This window comes from Anoplophora glabripennis, unplaced genomic scaffold (assembly GCF_000390285.2).
Source record: "Anoplophora glabripennis isolate ALB-LARVAE unplaced genomic scaffold, Agla_2.0 scaffold47, whole genome shotgun sequence".
In the NCBI taxonomy this organism is placed as follows: Eukaryota; Metazoa; Arthropoda; class Insecta; order Coleoptera; family Cerambycidae; genus Anoplophora; species Anoplophora glabripennis.
In genome coordinates, this window is record NW_019416342.1 from 133,325 (window position 1) to 149,763 (window position 16,439).

The 16,439-nt window shown below is 35.5% G+C and overlaps 1 protein-coding gene across 1 annotated transcript; it reads left to right on the forward strand.

Moving 5' to 3' along the window:
* Positions 1–83: 83 nt before the first annotated feature.
* On the forward strand, positions 84–16,375 carry LOC108906457 (nidogen-2). Its single transcript, XM_018709708.1, has 17 exons — positions 84–283; positions 2,793–3,039; positions 3,241–3,481; positions 3,908–3,987; positions 4,486–4,632; positions 4,686–4,905; positions 5,021–5,189; positions 5,371–5,647; positions 6,344–6,697; positions 7,092–7,292; positions 7,424–7,570; positions 10,993–11,247; positions 14,064–14,153; positions 14,590–14,940; positions 15,011–15,316; positions 15,405–15,861; positions 15,945–16,375. The coding sequence occupies exons 1-17, from the start codon at positions 95–97 to the stop codon at positions 16,201–16,203; spliced, it is 3,990 nt and encodes a 1,329-aa protein (XP_018565224.1). The 5' UTR covers positions 84–94; the 3' UTR covers positions 16,204–16,375.
* The last annotated feature ends 64 nt before the right edge of the window (positions 16,376–16,439 follow it).

Sequence of the window (16,439 nt, forward strand, 5' to 3'; positions counted from 1 at the left end):
TTTAAACTGACCTGTGACCCCGAAGATACTCTTTCTTCCTGATAAGTGCCCTAGCCTCAGTTGCCTTGTAGCCTGCGGTTGGGACCCGGCGAAGATGAGGTTAATTATATGGTGCTTTTTGTGTTTTTGCTGCGCGAACGTGCGATGTATACCTGTTTCGCTGCTCTACGACCATAACTTTCCTGAGGTCGTATACTTGTCCAAAGAGGACGACTTCTCTAGTCCTGAAATTCGGCTGCGGGAGCCGGTGGTGTTTTTTGGAATTCCCTTTGAGACGATATACGTAAGTAATTTTTTGAATCTTCTTGGTGCATTGTTCTTCCACTTTTGTATGCATGTTCGTATAGATTAGCCAGTTTCGATATTTAACAGTAGTTCATAATCGGAAACTATGGAGAAAAATAACTTCTCCCTCATAAATAAGATACAGCTTGGAATTTGATAAGAGCTTCAAACATATCTTGTCAATAACATTTTCAAACATTTCAACATATACATTTTTGTTAAAAAGATTCAGGGCGACCCAGAATACGTTAAAAACTCTACCAAATAGATTATCTAGAACATTAACGTCAGGACAGTTTGTTTGGTCAGGAAATAACTTAATTCAAATATTTGGAAGTTAAGAGTAATGATAAATTAATTAAATAAACATGCTTGACATTTTCTCTCATTATTATTATTAAGAGATATCGTCAAAACATAGAAAATATTTATTAATTCATTTTCACAGTCATCACAGCGATATCATATTTCACCTGTAGGTATCTAAAAATCTACACATAAATATGTCTATAAGAAAATAATTTTATATAGATTTAAGAATAAAATCATGTTTGGAATACCTACTCATTTTGCTGATTATTTTACATATTCTTTGTAAATCTTACTTTTCAAGGAAATTACGTACTATAAACCTACATAATCTTTCTAGGGTTTTTCTTGGAAATATTGCCTTTATAATGAGCTTGAAATGGATTTTGCCGCCAGAATCTGGTCATACATTTCTTGGAATTAAAGATTACAGGTCAATCAACCACTAACATTGGGTCAGTCACTTTATTACTAACAAATTTCATTGAAAGATTTTCAAGTTTAAGTTGTTTGTACTGCGTCTGTTAATAACGATTTTTCTTTTTCCTTAATTTAGTCAATTTATTTAGGGACACTCATAACAAAAAAAGGAGGTCGATATGAGAACTACGAGGTTTAACAAAACGGCAAGTGCAGTTAATCATCTTGAGAATCATTAGAGAAATTCAGTATTTATAAAACAAACAAACCTATAGTATATCTTAACTTGCTCCTCAAAAAACGAGGACTAGGAAGACAAATATTTGTAAAGGAAAATTGGAATTTGCTCCTTCATTTTCGCTTTTGCTATGTTACAGCTCATATGGAAGTAGCTACAAGTAGCTAACTCATAGCTGTCAAAGGGATCAACATATTTAAACGAAGAAAAAAATGGAATACAAATCTGACTATCTACTCTTTCATTTATCACATAAAATAGGGGATTTTCTGACATTTTATCTAGTTTTGCAGTAATTTTAAATTTTGATCTGGGTTTCCCAGCGCAAAAGATTAAATAAATGCAGAAATTGCATTATTTCATAACTAATTTATCAAATTCTTTGTTATAATGTAAAGTTACAAACCAGTATTTGGCAAATACAGCATATTCGTTATGTTTTTACTTTTTTAACCTTAGTGCCAGTGGTGTAACAAGGTCACTGATAATTTTTAATTTTATAAATATTAATGTAAATATAGGCAGCATGTTTTTTCCGTTTAAAATGATAGGAAGATTTAGTGAATGAAACACTAATAACTGCAGGTTATTGATCTCTCCACATAATCTCCTTAATTTTGTGTTAATTATAAAATCTAATATTGTGTCATCTTTATAAATTTTTTTGGACTAATAAATTTATATAAATATTTCTGATAAAATAGTCATTCTAATTTTGAATTATAGTTTAATCTGAGAAACATAACTGTGTTCGAGATCTTATTATCATATCAGAATTATAAATTTCAACATTGTTGGATATGACATACAAAATAACTGGGCAAAAGTCAACTCTTACAACTGAATACATATTTTTTGAGATTAAGGGTTAAATTCACTATTAATATAATCATCGTAAATAACAATAACACATATAGGCAGATTCTACCGCTATAAAGAGATACGACATGTTTTAATTTTTAATTTACCAGTTGGACAAATACAAGCATATTAAGGTTTTGACTAATTTCTGGGATATTAGCTGAAATATGAATAAAATAGCTGTAGCAGTGCTAGCTTCCACATTTCCTGAAATTTTTATTTAAAATTTGACGGAAGTATACTCATATTAACCTCTGTAAATCTGTTATGAAAGAAATCAGCTTTGTTATATAGTTTGTTTCAATTTTTAATGGAATATGTCGTGTATTATTATTATTAGGTATAATTACTTTTGAAAGATTTACATGTACAGTTTTAAAAAAAATTAAAAATGACTAGGCTTTGATTAATGTATGACATTTTTATATACTTAGATCTTTTTCATAGGTTTCAATTGTGTAAAAAAATTATATAATGAAGAATTTCAGAAAATATATTTGTGTCGGCATTTTGATACCGAACTTCTTGTATAGTTTTTTAATGGTTGAAAATGATTAAAATTGTCATTTTTTAAAAATATTATAGCTTAGATATTGAAGAATTACGTAGTGAACGCCCTGTATAAAGTACTATTACATTTTGTGATAAAACTGAATCTGTCCCTTTTTTGCCGTTTCAGGTGAATTCAAATGGACTACTTTCTTTTCAAACAGAGATCCCTCAATTTATCAACATACAATTTCCTTTGGACTATCCTATAATAGCTCCCTTCTACTCAAATGTTGACACAAGGAAAGCAGGCACAATTTCTTATTATGAAACAGACAAGCCTTCTTTATTGCAAAGAGCCACGGAAAATGTACATGAAGCATACATCAATTCCGCTGATTTTCAAGCTACTAGTTTGTTCATTGTGACATGGGATGGTAAGTTACAAGTGTATTTTTAATTACTTTCTTTTATTTAATTACTGAAAATTAAAACCCAACTTTCGAAAACATCCTTCTCTATATAAACATTGAACATATTTGGAGCTAATTGGTAAAACAACATAGTTTTTCATTTAATATGCGGTTATAAAGCAATAAATTTATAAATAAAGACAGTCTTTCTATGAACATTCTCAGGTGTTGGCTACTACAAAGAAGGTGAAGACAAAGTCAACACATATCAGGTGGTTATAATTACTGATGGTGTGGAGACCTATGTGGAATTTTTATATCCAGAGAACGGTCTCCAATGGATCCAGGGAACTGGCGACAGATCTGGCTTGCCAGATGCCAGAGCGCAAGCGGGAATCATTTCGCCTGATGGAAAACTTTTTACACTGCCTGGATCTGGGACGGAAAAAGTACGCAATTTGGACAGGTAGGTATTTGTTTTGTAGGGAAAAAAATCTAAATTCAGTCACTACAAAAAATTTAGTCAAAAAAGTAAAACAAAATAAGAAAATCTTATTTTATTATCTTATTTTTTAAAATTTTTTATTAACGATTTTTTGCATAAAATTTTTCTTTTAAATTTTTTAAATAAATCATTTCGACGGGAAATTCAATTCTCTACAAAATTTTTCCTATGAACTAATACCGAAATTTTGCTTCGTATTCGTGCTATTTTTAAAAAATTGCAAAAGTGCATTTTCACCCCTATCTTCAATTTCAACCCTCTAATTTAATAGCACCCCGCGGTTTTTTCATTTTTAATAACCCTTCGAACAAGTCATGTGATGTATATCCTTGAACGTCATTTAAAATTCTGCATACTCACATGAATATCGCAATTATTACGTTTCAGGTGGTCTAATATAGGACTCGAAGGACAATTCATTTACAAAGTAGATGAAAGTGATATAAGGGAACCAGATACTGAATTTGGTACGTAAGTATTGCTAGAATATGGAAGTAAAACAATTTGATTTATTATTTATAATGTGCAAATATGTTATTTTTAGATGAAACTACCTACATAAAAACAAGCAGTTTGAATCTACGAAAAAAAAGACACGTATCCCCTTAACTTTAACTTTAAACAAAATCAAACTTTATAAATTAATTCAGGAGGGTGGAAATAGTTTGGGTGTATTTTTTTTCTACAAAAATACATTCTTTAGTTAAAATTTTGTACGAAATCTAATGAAAAAAAAACCTTCATTTTTGATGAAATAATAATAAGTAATTAACATGCAGGCAGAAATAAAGCAAACTGTTTATCCAATAATCCTCTTAGCTTCAACTTACCATCAGTACCTGTAAATTAAAGTTTAATTTTGGAGATATTTTTGCCAATAAAGTATATAAACTATGCCACCTTCCTCTAGATTTCTATTTAATGTCATATGACCTATTCTAATTTATTACAAACACTTTTTTAAGACAAACAACCATCGGCAACCCCAACTTCATGTTCAGAAGCCGCCTCATATTGCCATGTACAGGCGAAATGTATTGACTACGAAGACGGTTTTTGCTGCGAGTGCAATCCAAGATACTACGGAAATGGAAAATATTGTATAATAAAAGGTAACAATTGAAACATGATCTTAAAAAAGTTTAAAAATTTTATTCGTGTACAGATGTTCCCCTACGAGTCAATGGGAAAATTCACGGTAAAATAAACGAGGAAAAATTGGAAGGATTTGACTTACAATCGTACATTTCAATGGCCGACGGCAGAGCCTACACCGCCATATCTAGAATTCCGGAGTCTATAGGGTTCGATGTACAATCTCTACAAATTTTAGGAAGCGTCATCGGATATCTGTTTGCTAAACCTGTCAAAAATGCTTTAAACGGGTAAGAAAATTTGTTCAAGTACTTTAATTTGATCTTATCCACCTCCCCAATGTCTTTCAATTGTTCCCTTGCTCGTTCGGTTTCAAGGCTTGCTTAGATCTTATTTTGGTTTCAGTTACCAATTAACTGGTGGTGTGTTTAACCATTCAACAGTTCTAACGTTTTTAAATACAAGTCAAGTGATTAGAATCAAGCAAAAGTATTTGGGATTAGACGTCTTCGATCAACTTCGTTTGGAGGCTGATATACAGGGGGAAATTCCTAATTTACCTCACGGATCTAAGGTACGGTTAGCAGTTTCTTCCCAACAGTAATTTGTTTTAACTATTTGTTATATCTTTCTCTCGATAAATGTCAGTAAAATGAAAAATAACCTCATTCGTCCAAACCTTGCCTTAAATTCACAACAAAAAAATTGAAAGCATGTTTTCATTTCCCAATAACGTACATATTGAGAGTTTTCAGGTCATCATCGACGAATACCAAGAGCAATACTCATACACCAATCCAGGAGTGATCCAGATGACTTCGCAGCGGTCCTTCAGATACGTAACTCCAACCAACGAGGAATATATTCAGTTGTACACTGTCGACCAAACCTTTGTATTCGATTACTGCAAATTCGAAAACAAATCGGTGGGGGAGTCCTGGAAACTCAAAGTGGGAAAAAATTTCATCAGTTATGAAACTCGCGAGCAGATCGTGAGATACGGATTGAGCAACAAAATCACGCCTTTGGGTGGTAAGTTCTGAGTAATCTTGAGATTTGTTCGAGCTAACAAATCGAATAATTCAGCAAGTATTTTTCAACATTTAGTTCTCACTGTTAATCTAACTAAACTGTAGTTTATGAAATTTCATGCTTGTACATGAGTATTACAAAACCAAAGTCACTTCTGTAAAACCATGGCCACTATACACATGTTAATGAACTTATGTTAAAAATTTAAAGGGGTGAAAAAGGAGCAAAAACTGAGTTAACTGAAGTCACAAACTTGTATTGGAAGTTTAAAGTCATAGAGACAAAAGCTAATTAAAAATATGTTTAAAACTGTTTTGGAACTGCTGAAATATATGTATTTTATCGCGGCGAGTACTTACAAAAAATTCTGTAATACTTTTTACGAGTTTGTAGGTTTTTTATGAAGCCGGACTGTATTCGAATGTCGCCAGTTCGTAATACATTGTTGTAGTGATTGCTGTGCTGTTTTTCGAGGGTACATTTAATAGCCGTATTTCCAAGTATTCTTTTGAAATTTCATATTTAACGTGTTTAAGCGCTTACTCCTGAGGATTTTCCACTACGTCGAGGATTTTGCGAATGGTTGCTTCAGGAACACGCCAGAAATTCTCAATTTACAGCGCAAATACTTGTTACAGATGAAGCATGTTTCAGTTCTTTAAGTTTAAGTCCATACATTTTAATGTTTCTTTCCAGATTACGACCCTTGCGAAGAAGGCCGGTCTCAGTGCACGGCAAACAGCGCGTGCGTCGTCGAAAACGACTCCTTCAGGTGCGTTTGTAGCCCCGGCTATCAAAACTTCTATTCCGGAAGCGAGACAGTTTGTGCAGACATCAACGAGTGTCAAACCGGCCAGCACGAGTGCGACTACAACGCCCAGTGCGTAAATGTGGTCGGTAGTTATAGCTGCCAGTGCAATCCTGGGTATGAAGGAACCGGCTTCGTCTGCGAGAATGCCAGGTCTTGCGTAAATATCACTTGCAACGAAAACGCGGAGTGTGTGGAGAACAACGACGTGGCAGCTTGTAGGTGCCAGCCAGGATTTTCAGGTACAGTAGGCAGATAAAGAAGGACAATCTCTTTTACGCAATATAAATAGTGTCCCTTAATTCGGTTACTAATCTTTCTTGGTCAACATTAATAAAAGGGATCTAGGGATTAGTTCTCTTTTCCCTTTGAAGATGAATCAGCTTGAAAATGACAGTAGATTGCTATCAGTCTTTCATGATACAGGGTTAAAATTAGAGATTTAACAGTTCGGGAAAAAAACTGGAAAAATTGGAAAACCTCGTTTTCTCGGTTAAAAAATTAAATTTTAATAAAATTTATAGATTCGGGATCGGGATGCCTTCAAATTTCATGTTTTACGAAAAGATTATGACGTTTATAATTTTACAGAGATACCTTTCATGTTACTGACTGGCATAAAAATAAAAATTTCAGGGGATGGGCAATACTGTACGCCCAAAGCCGGTCACAGTTGCCATGAAGCTAATAACTGTTCGCCATTTGGTTACTGTTACATCAATCCAGATAATAACAATTACTACTGCGCTTGCTTGCCTGGATACGCAGGAGACGGATACAACTGCGTACAAGTAGAGACCACAACTGGTAATTTTCCGGAAATTACAACTACTATAAGTAAGTATACTTGTAGGACAAAAGAAAACTATTTTAAGTAACGTAGGAACATTTTGAGAAATCAGAGACAGAGTATGTAGAAAAGAGGCAAGCTGTTTTTATTTTGATTAATGCCGATTTCTTTGTATCAGGTTCTGTCCGAAAAGAACCTCAAACATGTTCCGGGGAAATTTGCTACTGCCCAGAAGGCTACAAAGTGGAAGTGGGGACAAACTATTGCACACCAACTGAAGAAGTGACGTATCCAGTTGAGATTACAACGTTGCCAGAAACCGAAGGTACTGTTTCATTAATGAAAGTTATCATATGCGTCGGGTTTTGAGGATTTCAGAGGTGGCTCAGCTGAATTCATATGTTACACAGCCTAGCTACTTCATGTTTGCATATTTCAGGAGGGGAAGACTTGAGCGCCTCAATCCCCCCCCCCTCCCACTCGACGCCTATGAAAGTTATTTGGTGAAAAACACAAACTCAGCCCTTTTTTAAACAAGGAGGTTGCAACAGTTCCATTCAGACATCATTTATTGGCTTAAAAGGTAGTTAAAGGGCCTTGTTTTATGTAACAAGGGCGTACATCCTTAAGTATATACAGGGTGATTCAGAGCTTATCCAAACAAAAAATTTTTGAATGTACACAGAACTCTTACAAATACAATTTTGTAAAAAAAATTAAAAAGGACATTTTGAAAACGATTTAAAAATACACTTCTGTACGGCACTGGAAACTGGTCCACTGTAAAACATGACCTTGCGCAAGGCAAAGCATGCAGTCGGCGACAGACACGGCGGCAAAGTGTGATAAAAATAAACGGACAAAAAATTGAAAATAAATAAAATTTTATAACACCTGTTTTATATCAGCAAATTCAACTACTTTTGCCACTGTTGCTACTATTAATTAATAAAATTAATTTGTGATTTTAATTAATGAAATAATTTGACTTCCCCGATGTTACAACTGTTCAAAATTCTGTCTACTGACATGTAAACACATTTGGGCCTGTCTTTCCCTAACACAAATGTTGTCTTGCTTCACCATAACACAAATGTTGCTTTGCTTCTCCATAACTTAAAACGAGATCCATCAACTCCGAGTTGCTGTAGACGTAAGCCATTTTTGACACTTGAAAAATTAATGTAAACACTAAAATCGGATTTCAGTATTCGGAATTGCTTGGGGCCAAGTGGAAGCGATGTAAAGGTTGAAAATATTACAATTTCAATAATTTTTTTCTCGGAAACTATAAGTAAGGATATTAAAAAAAATTCTTTTACGATATTGACTCCATTTTTCATGACGCGTCCATTCCCAATTTTTTTTTAATTAGTTGTGAATCACCCAGTATTATTGTTTTAGTAGAAACCAGTAATCCGGAGGTGCAATGTTATAACTCCTCAGTATGCTTCTGCCCAAGGGGATATACTTATATTCGAGGAGATAATAGATGTGAGGTTGCTAAAGGTGGTCCAATTACAACAATGGGCGCTTCAAATGTTAAAAGTAATTTCCAATTTTGATATACATACTTACCTGGGATTTAGTTTTCTCTTTTGTTCCCCAACACATTCATTGTTTTGTCTATAGTTTTATACGACTTAAAAAAAAGAACAGTTAAATGAGATTTATCTTTTACTACTTATACATTTTTTTCCATTTTTTTATTGGCCGAAAGGCTCCCCAAAGTAGCCTAAAATGATATCCTAAAGGATATTTGTGCAAGAAACAAATTCAATTAAAGCAAAATTCTAATTTATGATTGTTGTTAAAGCGTCGTTTTGTAAGTAGTTAATTTCGGTGCAGTATGTATGGCGTCGACAATGTTAATTTTTATGTTTCATCTTATTAATTTTCTAAATTAGTCCAGTACCTCGATGTCTTCACTACTTGAATTTTCAAGCCAGGCTAACAACTGATGCTAAAAAATTTGTTAGGACCTAATAAGTTTTCCTTGATATTTTAGTAGGTCAATTTAAAACGCGTTTTTCTCAAAATCATGTTTTCCGAACTTAGCGTACCTCTGGCGCTTATATTTTGTACCGATCGATGAATAATAACATTTTTTGATTGATAAAAATTCACCAATTCTATTAACGATTTACTATCGATTTTTGCATCAAAAAAGAAAGGTTTACTTTCAAACTAACGCCATTTTTTTTTAAATCAATATTTCAACAAAATCCTGCGTAGATATTTCCCTAGAATTTTGCCCATAATTTCAAAATTTCCTTTGTTTTCTGCTCAAGGTGCTTTGCTGTGGTTGGTAGAGATTCAACTGCGACACCTGTCGCATCTAAAAAATGTTAAAAAAAACTTCTTTAAGCATTTTAAGACTTCTATTATCGTGTACACAAAACCGATACAATAAAAAGAAAGTTCAAAAATGATCCTTGATTTCGTGCACACAAGGTAGTATTAGGACCTGTTACCCCTTGAGCAGCTATAGGTAGGTATAAAAAAGTTATAGATTCAAATTTAATGATCTATTATCTGCTTCACTGAATTAAAATACTAAATTGTAATTATTGATAAAAGAAATATCTAAAAAAATATCATTTAATGGAAATGCAGATTGGAGATTTCAACGATAAGTTACCACAGGAACTTTTTTTAGGGACATTCAAATAAAGTTCAGTTAATTTAGGCACCACTTTGTATGCACTCGAAATATAGAGCGATTCACAATATATCCCATAACAAAATATGAAAAATTGTTTAAATATTATATATCCACATGCCACATAATTTGATTGACTTGGTTGACTGTAATCACTAAAAAATCACAAAATTTTGGTTGATTTTCAAAGAGCTACAACTTTGGGGAAAATGGTCATAGAGAGAATAAAAAATAAGGAAATTGAAGCTTCAAGTGTCTAGTTTTCGATTCTGGAGTTTAAATTTAGCGTCAGCGGTTTTTGAGTAATCATAAGAAAATCAACAAAATTGCAAATGTTTGCTTTTCTTTAAAAAGGCCTATGAACTTCAAAATTTCTTAGCTCTTTTAGATAATTTAATTCTCTTCAATTTGAGCGGTCACGGAGCCCTGTACCATGATTTGTCGCTTAGTTATCGTCGATCAAAGCAAATCAATTGGCAATCAATTACTCAAGAAATAATGGTCGTACAGAAAATCCAAGCAGGGTTTCGAAAACTACCAAGTATTCTCTACAAGTCGTAATTATTGGTTTTTGATAAAAAAATTTTGCTGATAAAAAATGGAATGGATTTTCTGTACGACTATTATTTTCCGAATAATTGATTGCCAAAGTCAAAAATGATTTTCTTGCTTTGATCGAAGATAACTCAGTGACAAATCATCGTATAGGGTTCCGAAACAGCTCAAATTGAAGAGAATTAAATTATCTAAAGAAGCTTTATGGTGAAATTACCAAAAAAATTTTTGAAGTCCGTAGGGCTTTTTAAAGAAAAGCAAAAATTTACAATTTTTATTTCATCGATTTTCTTATGATTACTCAAAAACTGCTAAAGCAAAAAAATTTTAAAATCAAGACACGAAGACTAGAAACTTGAAGCTTTAATTTTGTTCATTTTGATTCTCTCTACGACCATTTCCCTCCAAGTTACAGCTCTTTGAAAATCACCCAAAATTTTGGGATTTTTTTAATATCCCTTAATTTCTGTGACTAGTGTATTTGACTTAGTGCAATGACAATTTGCCACGTATAAATCCTCTGCTTCCAGCTACTTGCGACGTGGTCAACAACTGTCACAGAGACGCCTCCTGTCTCTTCTCCGATCACCTAAAAGAATATGCGTGCGTCTGCAACGACGGTTTCGAAGGAGACGGATATATTTGTGAAGTCGAATACGTTTCTTGCACCAAAGTCAACAACTGCGACCAACACGCCACTTGCACGTATGACGAAAACCTGGGGAGGTCCAAGTGTGTTTGCAATCCCGGATTTGAGGGAGACGGTTACAACTGCAGCGTTTCAGGTAATATGCGCCTACAGGGTGAGTCAGATTTGAACATTTCTTTGAAAACGCTTCGTTTCCAATTGAGTCCAACAATTCTGTAGTAAATTTAAAGGAACATCTAACTGAGTGATTAAATCTTCTTGAAGAGAACGTAAAAGTTCTTTTGAATTACGTATCGGGAAAAATAAAGGGACCATACAAATAGTTTACAATGAATACGAGCAAAACATTTACATGAAACGCTGAAAATTGCGGATTTTTGTCGTTTAATTCTATGACCACTGCGCTTACCCGACCTGACACCTCTCGATTTACCAATTTGAACATAGATGAACTAAAGGTTTATGAAGTTCCCATTACTGTAGCGGAACAACTAACTGAACCAATCAGAGAAGCTCCGGGTGAAATAAAATATACCTAGTGTTTATCGGAAAATGTTTAAATCAAAATGGCGAGCAGTTTAAACAATCTAATTTTTTTTATTCTTTTTTTAAAATAGTTCAATTGAAATTAAAATATTAAATCAAATATTAATATAAAAAAATCGAGTTTGCCATGAAACTGTGATGAATACAAAGTAATGTCATAGAACGGCTCTCTTAGTTCCGAAAAGCAATAAATAATATACAGGGTAGCCCATCGAAAACGTACCGCAAGGCATTACAGAGTAGTAATGAACTTTTCGGCAAAATCCAAAAACAGGTAAAGTTTGCTTCTGAGGGGGACAACTTTTGGCGCAAAAAGCATAGCAAAATCTTCAACCCCCTAAGTGGGGGTGCCATCCCCCAAATTTTTTTAAATGGGAATGGGGGTCAAGTGGGGGGTCATTAGAAAGGGCTTTTAATTCTCTATACATCGATTCTTACTTTTTGAAAATCGATCCATTATTTTAGAAAATATGCAGCTTTGAAAATACGAACAATATTTTTGACGAGAAATGCGAAAATCGATTTAATTTTACTTCAAAACTTACGGTATTAGCTTGGTAAATTCCTTCAAAAGAATTCGCTGTTTTTTTTCTGATTTGCGAATTCTTTAGCCTGATTTTGGTGAGCAAAAAATTGTCCGCTTTTTGTTTCGTATTTAGATAGGCCACAAGAAGTTGCTAGATAACTGTCTTGTGACTTGTAGTTGAAGAGTACCAATACTGCCGAGTCTTTTAAATTGATTAATTATGGTGTACTCAATTCCAGAAAGAGTAGAAATTATTGAGCTTTTTTTCAAAAACAATGAATGCGGAAATCGGGTCGCCGAACTGTTCAACCAACGGCATCCTGAGAAACATGCGTCTGGAAAAATTGTTCGCGAATTGGTGGCCAAATTTCGCGAAACTGGCTCCGTTCATAACAAAAAGAGGCAGGTTGAAAATCCGGTACTAAATGAACCTACGGAAATAGCGGTATTGGGGCAAGTGGCAATGGATAGTACGCTGAGTACAATGCAATTGGCTACTGCGACAGGAGTGAGTCGTACAAGTGTCCAACGAATATTAAAAAAATACAAATTCCATCCTTATAAGATTCGGCTAGTGCAAGAGCTAAATGAAGACGATTTTGATCGTCGTTTGCAATTTTGCGAAATAATGACTGAACGAGCGATAAACGATAATTTCCTCTTTAATGTGTGTTTTTCGGACGAGTGTACGTTCTTCTTGAATGGTTTAGTGAATCGCCATAATTGTCGTTACTGGGCTGATACCAATCCAAGGATTTTCCATGAGACACACTCCCAACACCCCCAGAAGTTGAATGTATGGGCAGGTATTTTTGGAAATTCCATTGTAGGTCCTTTTTTCCTTCCTGGAAATTTGACAGGCGATATGTACTTGGATTTACTACAAAATGTCATCGACCCAGCTCTAACAAATATCATAGAGGACGACCCTGCTTACAATGAACACGAACTGATTTTCCAGCAAGACGGAGCTCCTCCACATTACTCGCTCAATGTGCGCAATTACCTAAATGAGACGTTTCCAGGACGCTGGATAGGACGAAGAGGTGCAATTGAGTGGCCCCCTCGGTCACCCGACTTAAATCCTTTAGATTTCTTTCTCTGGGGGCACATTAAAAGCAAAGTTTACAGCACTCCACCTGATACCTTGGAAGATCTGCGAGGACGAATCATTAATGTATGTCGCGAAGTAACACCGCAAGTGCTCCAGAATGTTCGACAACGGTTTGAAGACAACCTGTATCATTGTATGCAAGTTGGCGGACAACATTTTCAGCATTTACTTGACTAATACCGTAAGTTTTGAAGTAAAATTAAATCGATTTTCGCATTTCTCGTCAAAAATATTGTTCGTATTTTCAAAGCTGCATATTTTCTAAAATAATGAATCGATTTTCAAAAAGTAAGAATCGATGTATAGAGAATTAAAAGCCCTTTCTAATGACCCCCCACTTGACCCCCATTCCCATTTGAAAAAATTTAGGGGATAGCACCCCCACTTAGGGGGTTGAAGATTTTGGTATGCTTTTTGAGCCAAAAGTTGTCCCCCTCAGAAACAAATTTGACCTGTTTTTGGATTTTGCCGAAAAGTTCTTTACTACCCTGTAATGCCTTGCGGTACGATTTCGATGGGCTACCCTGTATACATTTCTCTGTAATTGTAACACTGTCTCGAAAACGAAGCATTCTTGAAGAAATTCTGATATGAATAACTCCATTTATTTTTAAAATTTCCATCAAGTACTCTCGGGTCTAACGTTAAATTTGACACACCCTGTATATCGCTCGTGACGTAGCTTATTATTTTGTTAATTCCTTTAAAAAATTTAATAATCAATCCTCTGTATTGTATTTGTTCAAATATAACTGTAATTTTCCAGCAACTTGTAGATCAGATGAAGAATGTCCTGCTCCTGAAATGTGTGCCTATAACACTGCTTCTGGACGCTATGAATGTTCTTGCAAAGATGGTACGTATTTTTTTAATAGTTAAATAAATCACCATTATTTGTAATGTTAAAACACTTAAAGCATATTCTAAAGAAGAAAATTGTTGTCTCTACTGTTGTTTTTATAAAAATTGATGAGGGGATAAAATGGTAGGGGGTTGATTAGAACTTTCCTACAGCTGATTGGAGGATTTAGAACCCTTTGATTGGCTGCACAGACTCTCCAGCCTCTGATTGGTCAATTGAGACAAAAGTGGGGGAGGTAGAGAAAAATGTGGTGGGGGAGTTGCAAGGGAGACGGGGAAAGTCATTTAGACCTCTCAGTTATAAATTAATAGTAAGGTTTTATATAACTTACCATTCCTTACATTCATTATAAGTATCTGCTGTTTGTAAATGTTCATAATCCAAATTTTGGTTGAAGTCTATGCAGTCAACTGATTTCTCTCTAATTTAGGATACGTCAGGGACTCTCAACACCAATGTGTGATCGTAGGAGGGTCGTGCGGTGGTGGGACCTGCGTCGAAAACGCAGAATGTGTCTTTGATGAGATCTATCAGACGTTCTACTGTGCATGTAAACCAGGATACGTAGGAGACGGCATCACCGAATGCAGAGAGAAAGTGGTAGGATGTGACACTCTGAACAACTGTGGCACCCATGCCACTTGTCAATACTTAGAGGAAGCCTTATCGTACAAATGTCTTTGCAAGGAAGGCTTCTTTGGAGACGGAATCAATTGCTACGCCGAAAGGAACTGTCATGTTGATCCTAGTATGTGCGATCCACACGCTGTTTGCCTCACAGGTACGATTTTTTCATTGGTCACATTTAGCGAGCAAGCTAACAAATTAAACTGATTGAATTTCATTTTCAGATGCTAACCGACGATACATTTGCCAGTGCAGCGGAGGATACGTGGGCAACGGCACCGTATGCCGCGAAATTTCTCGACACGAAGGCAACTTCCTCCTTGTGAATAAAGGTATGGCTACTTTGAAGATACCCCTTGAACCAACGAAGACCCTTACGAAAAAAGCCGTACAGGTGAAGGGCTACCAAACGGCGGTAGGATTGGACGTCGACTGTATGGAAGGAAGAATCTATTGGAGCGATATCACCGGCAGAGCTATAAGAAGTGCCTTGTTCGATGGTAGCAAAAAAGAGGACTTCATAAAAGATGGTAAGTATTGCTATATGTTTGCAGATTTGCTTTCTAGTAAAGAAGGGTTAGTGACAAAGGAGATAAAATGTCACGTCACTTTTTTTAGCCATTGGTTCTCCCGAGGGATTAGCGGTGGACTGGGTGTCCCGAAACATCTACTGGACAGACTCGACAAACGACACAATCGAAGTGGCTAATTTGGATTCCAAACTCCGCCGAACTCTCTTCAACACGGACTTGGTGAATCCCCGAGGAATAGCCGTGCATCCTCAAAGAGGGAAGATATTTTGGACCGACTGGGACCGCAAGAATCCAAAGATAGAGTGGGCGAACGCTGACGGTACGGACAGACAGATTTTCCTGCGAGGGGACTCGGTTTTGCTGCCCAATTCTTTGACGATTGACTACGATACGGAACAATTGTGTTACGCAGACGCCGGTTCCAAGAAGATCGAGTGCGTGCAGATTGACAACAAAGTGAAGCAGACCATCGCAGTCAACTGTACTTATCCGTTTGGTGTCGCCGTGACAGACAAACACGTCTATTGGTCCGATTGGATTTCGTAAGTATATAAACAAACTCGATCATTTTAGAAATTATGATTTCAAATTAGTTTGTATTTTACAAATGTCGTATTGTTTTCAGGAAGAAAATAGAGGGCGTGGACAAATACACATTGAAGAGAGTGCCCCCTCTCCAAGTCCCACTGGAGGGTAGTGGAAACAAGCTATACGGTCTGGTGGCTGTCGCCAACAGTTGTCCATCTCTAACCAACGTCTGCCAGTACTACAAAAACCAGTGTCCCCCAGAGCACATCTGCCTTCCAAACGGCTTGGGCACCAAGAGGTGTCTCTGCGCTTATAGGTCTGACGCGCTCAATGAAAGGCCTTCGTGCGTGCTCTAACTTAATCCATCATTTCAGAAAGTACAGTAAAAATCTAAAAGACAGTTGGTTCTATGAACTATTCTTATCAAACTGAACTCACATTATCTTTTAGTTTGGTGCTGTTAGTGCAGTACTTAAGGTTTGTTCAAGTACGTTGTATTAAAGTTTCTTACTCAACTTTTACTTTGTATGCAAGTGTTTTATTTCCATTTAACTACCTCTTCCAAAAATTTCCAAAGTGTTGGAATCTGGTC

Coding starts and splice junctions, on each gene's coding strand:
- LOC108906457 (XM_018709708.1), top strand. CDS start 95: ATGAGGTTAATTATATGGTGCTTTTTGTGTTTTTGCTGCGCGAACGTG. Junction 6,698..7,091: donor GTGCCAGCCAGGATTTTCAG/GTACAGTAGGCA, acceptor TAAAAATTTCAG/GGGATGGGCAATACTGTACG. Junction 15,862..15,944: donor TATTGGTCCGATTGGATTTC/GTAAGTATATAA, acceptor TATTGTTTTCAG/GAAGAAAATAGAGGGCGTGG.